We start from the raw sequence: 3,085 nt of genomic DNA on the forward strand, positions 1-3,085 counted from the left end.
CTCGATTTTAGAAAACCTAGAACCTTTTTTTTTGTCAAAACTTCAGAAAGCATATTAAATATTTGCACAATCTTGAAAATAAATAAATAAAAACAGGTCAAACCGACCAATTAGACCAACACATGGCTCTCTCTCTCTCTCTCTCCCAGTCCTCTGGTGACTGCCAATTTAGATATATCTATATATATATATATTTAATTTTTTTCATTTTTAAAATTAGGATCTGACAAGTTATTTAGATTTGAAATTACATTAAAGAAGAGAATTTAGGTTAATCTTCATTAATTAAGAGGATAATATGGTAGAATAGACAGAAGGCTATTATTCCTACACCCAAAATTCTGAAGTGATACATTATAATTCATTGATGGGTATATATCATCAACTCTCAACATTCCAATGTCACTTTTTTTTTTTTTTTTTTTACATCAGACTTTAATTAGAACAACCAACTCATCCAATCTATTCTCTTTCTATTTCTTTAAAACTAATAAAATTAAAAATAATAAAATCAAATAACAAGGAGGGTATTATATAATGATAGATTAACAATTTCCTAATACTGTTGACCCACAATGGATATACCTCAGTTGCAAGCTGGTACTAAACACCTTGAAAACAGGCCCTTCATTTTGTTCTGTATAACAAAGTAGATACAAATTTGAAGCAAGTCAATATCAATTTATTTTAAATGAAAATCACTACAATTTTATGATTAAAGGTGTTCTTGGCTTTAGAATGTTTTTTAAACCTAACTCAATTCTTCGGATTATAATTATTTACTAAGATTTTTGTGTAAAAAAAAACAGAAAAAGTAAATATTAGTTCAAAAAACATAACTATTCTTAATAGTATTTAATTTGATGTTTGTTATTTTCCAAGCAATTATATGAAATATTTTAAGCTTTACGATTTTTTAATTATTAATATAGAATATAGAAAATATTATAGATAAATATAATTTTTTAAATAATTAAAAAAAAAAACACCTCAACAACCCAATCTAAATATAGGAGGTTGATTGGATTATAGACTATACTCATCTGATGATAATAAACTCAAAATTTTAAGTTGATCTAAACTATTTCAACAACATATCTCTAAATTAGGTATGAAAATGAATGAAAGAATGAGATAAATAATGGAGGAAAGAAGATACCCGCTTAGAAGAATGGAGTAGGTGAGGAGGGATTTTGTAGAGATCTTCGTCAACAGGTTTGGGCGGTCTGGCATTAGATCTAGGCGGAGGACGCGGGATGGGCACGTCGTTTTGCTTCAATTTTCGCGCTCCTCCCATTTCCATCGCCTCCAACGCTCTCCCTTGCTGTTTCATCATTGGAATCTGGTGGTCCTTTAATCCCACATGCGGATACCGTTTTTCCCTCAACCGTCCCTGCAAAATCACGCCACGTTTCTCTCCTCATTCATTTCGCGTTTCATTTTCTGACTCGATTCAATACTCCTAATTCATCAAATCTCACAATATCTATCAAAATGTTCTTCGCATTTACTTACTGTTAAATTAGTACTAAAACGCAGAGAAACACAGATTAATGTTCGATTTCTCCTCCTCCTCCTAATCGAAGCTCTTCGCATTTAGTGTGAAATTAGTACTAATACGCAGAGAAACACAGATTAATGTTCAATTTCTCCTCCTCCTCCTCCTCCTCCTCCTAATCGAAGCTATTCGCATTTAGTGTGAAATTAGTACTAAAACGCAGAGAAACACAGATTAATGTTCAATTTCTCCTCCTCCTCCATTCGCATTTACTGTTAAATTAGTACTAAAACGCAGAGAAACACAGATTAATGTTGAACTTCTCCTCCTCTTTCTAGTCGAACCTATTTAATCAGAGATCAAGAGATTCAGAGTTTTTAGAGAGAGAGAGAGAGAGGGAGATGTGGAGACCTTGCGCGCGGCGGTTGCGGTGGCGAGGGGCGGAGGTTTCTTCGGATCGGCGGAGTACAAGTCGGAAGGAGGAAGGCAGGGGCCGCTTTCGCCAGAGGAGGAACTGTAGCGAATCAAACCGGCTTGACGAGCGCTCTCGAAATACTGAGTGATCGGCCAGTCGTTGGCCTTGTCCCAGTCTCCAAACGCGGGGATTTGGTGGAGTTGGCCACTGTTTCTGTATGAAAAATGCTTCAAAAACAGACGAAATGTAAACAACAGAGATCACCAAAGAAAGAAGAACTTGAAAAAACAGAGGAAATGGCGGAGAGTACTTACAGAGACTTCCATAAGAGACAGAGAGAGAAGAAGAAGAAGAAGAAGAAGAAGAAGAAGGCAATGGATTCTTGACTTTTTGAAACAAATTGATTAGGAAAGTGATGAACAAATGAGGGGAAGAGAAATGCAAAAGGTTTTAGAGAGAGCTTTTAGGGGTGCTTCACTTTTCACACACTGCCCAACCATTTTCATTCTATTTTTCTTTTTATTTTTTATTTATTATTTATTTTATTATAAAATAGATTTGACATTTTCACCCTAATTAATGCTTCTTTTTTTTTTTTTTTTTTTTTTTAAGTTCCGTGTTCTTACTTGTTACTCCCTATCCTATTTTATTTATCATACACATTTGTTTAATGACGTAAAACATTCTCTCATTTCTCAAAAATGGAAATTGTCATTAATGTCAACATTAGCTTTTTACAATTATCCATAATTCTTTTATAATATATATATATATATATATATATATTTTTTTTTTTTTTTTTTTTTTTTTTTTTTTGAATCCGCTCTAAATTTTGATTTAACCATTTATTTTTTTTGGTATTGTTTTTATTATTATTATTTAAAAAATTATATTTTAATATTACTTACAAAGGTCAAATATTCTTAATTTCATAATAATGAATATTGACACAAATATCGACATAATCTGTGTTAGAAACCCAATTTCGTACTGTTAGTGGCCCTCCAAATCTTGTTCTTTCTAGAACTTGTTTTGGCGTTTGTGTACACTTCGTCCTTCTAGAGCGCGGACCAAAGTTTGTTTGAACTCTAACCCATTTTGAGCCTTGGGAGAGTTAGAAACTCGAAAGTTCGTTCTTTCTAGAGCGCATCTCCGCGTTCGGACCAAACTCT

General features: G+C 33.0%; 1 protein-coding gene across 2 annotated transcripts; it reads right to left on the reverse strand.

Moving 5' to 3' along the window:
• Positions 1 to 406: 406 nt before the first annotated feature.
• On the reverse strand, positions 407 to 2,390 carry LOC111784440 (uncharacterized). 2 transcript variants are annotated; one of them, XM_087128154.1, is made up of 4 exons: positions 2,228 to 2,390; positions 1,910 to 2,140; positions 1,164 to 1,393; positions 407 to 637 (listed from the first exon to the last, which is right to left on the reverse strand). In XM_087128154.1, exons 1-4 carry the CDS (start codon positions 2,237 to 2,239, stop codon positions 628 to 630), a joined length of 483 nt encoding a protein of 160 aa, XP_086984280.1. In that variant the 5' UTR covers positions 2,240 to 2,390; the 3' UTR covers positions 407 to 627. The 2 variants fall into 2 exon arrangements, with proteins under 2 accessions (XP_086984280.1, XP_023520916.1); XM_023665148.2 differs by having other exon boundaries at positions 1,160 to 1,393.
• Between the last annotated feature and the right edge of the window lie 695 nt (positions 2,391 to 3,085).

This window comes from Cucurbita pepo, chromosome 11 (assembly GCF_057944985.1).
Source record: "Cucurbita pepo subsp. pepo isolate OVF chromosome 11, ASM5794498v1, whole genome shotgun sequence".
NCBI classification, from domain to species: domain Eukaryota; kingdom Viridiplantae; phylum Streptophyta; class Magnoliopsida; order Cucurbitales; family Cucurbitaceae; genus Cucurbita; species Cucurbita pepo.

Coding starts and splice junctions, on each gene's coding strand:
- LOC111784440 (XM_023665148.2), bottom strand. Junction 1,394..1,909: donor CCGCAACCGCCGCGCGCAAG/GTCTCCACATCT, acceptor GTGATTTTGCAG/GGACGGTTGAGGGAAAAACG. Junction 638..1,159: donor TACTCCATTCTTCTAAGCGG/GTATCTTCTTTC, acceptor TTTGTTATACAG/AACAAAATGAAGGGCCTGTT.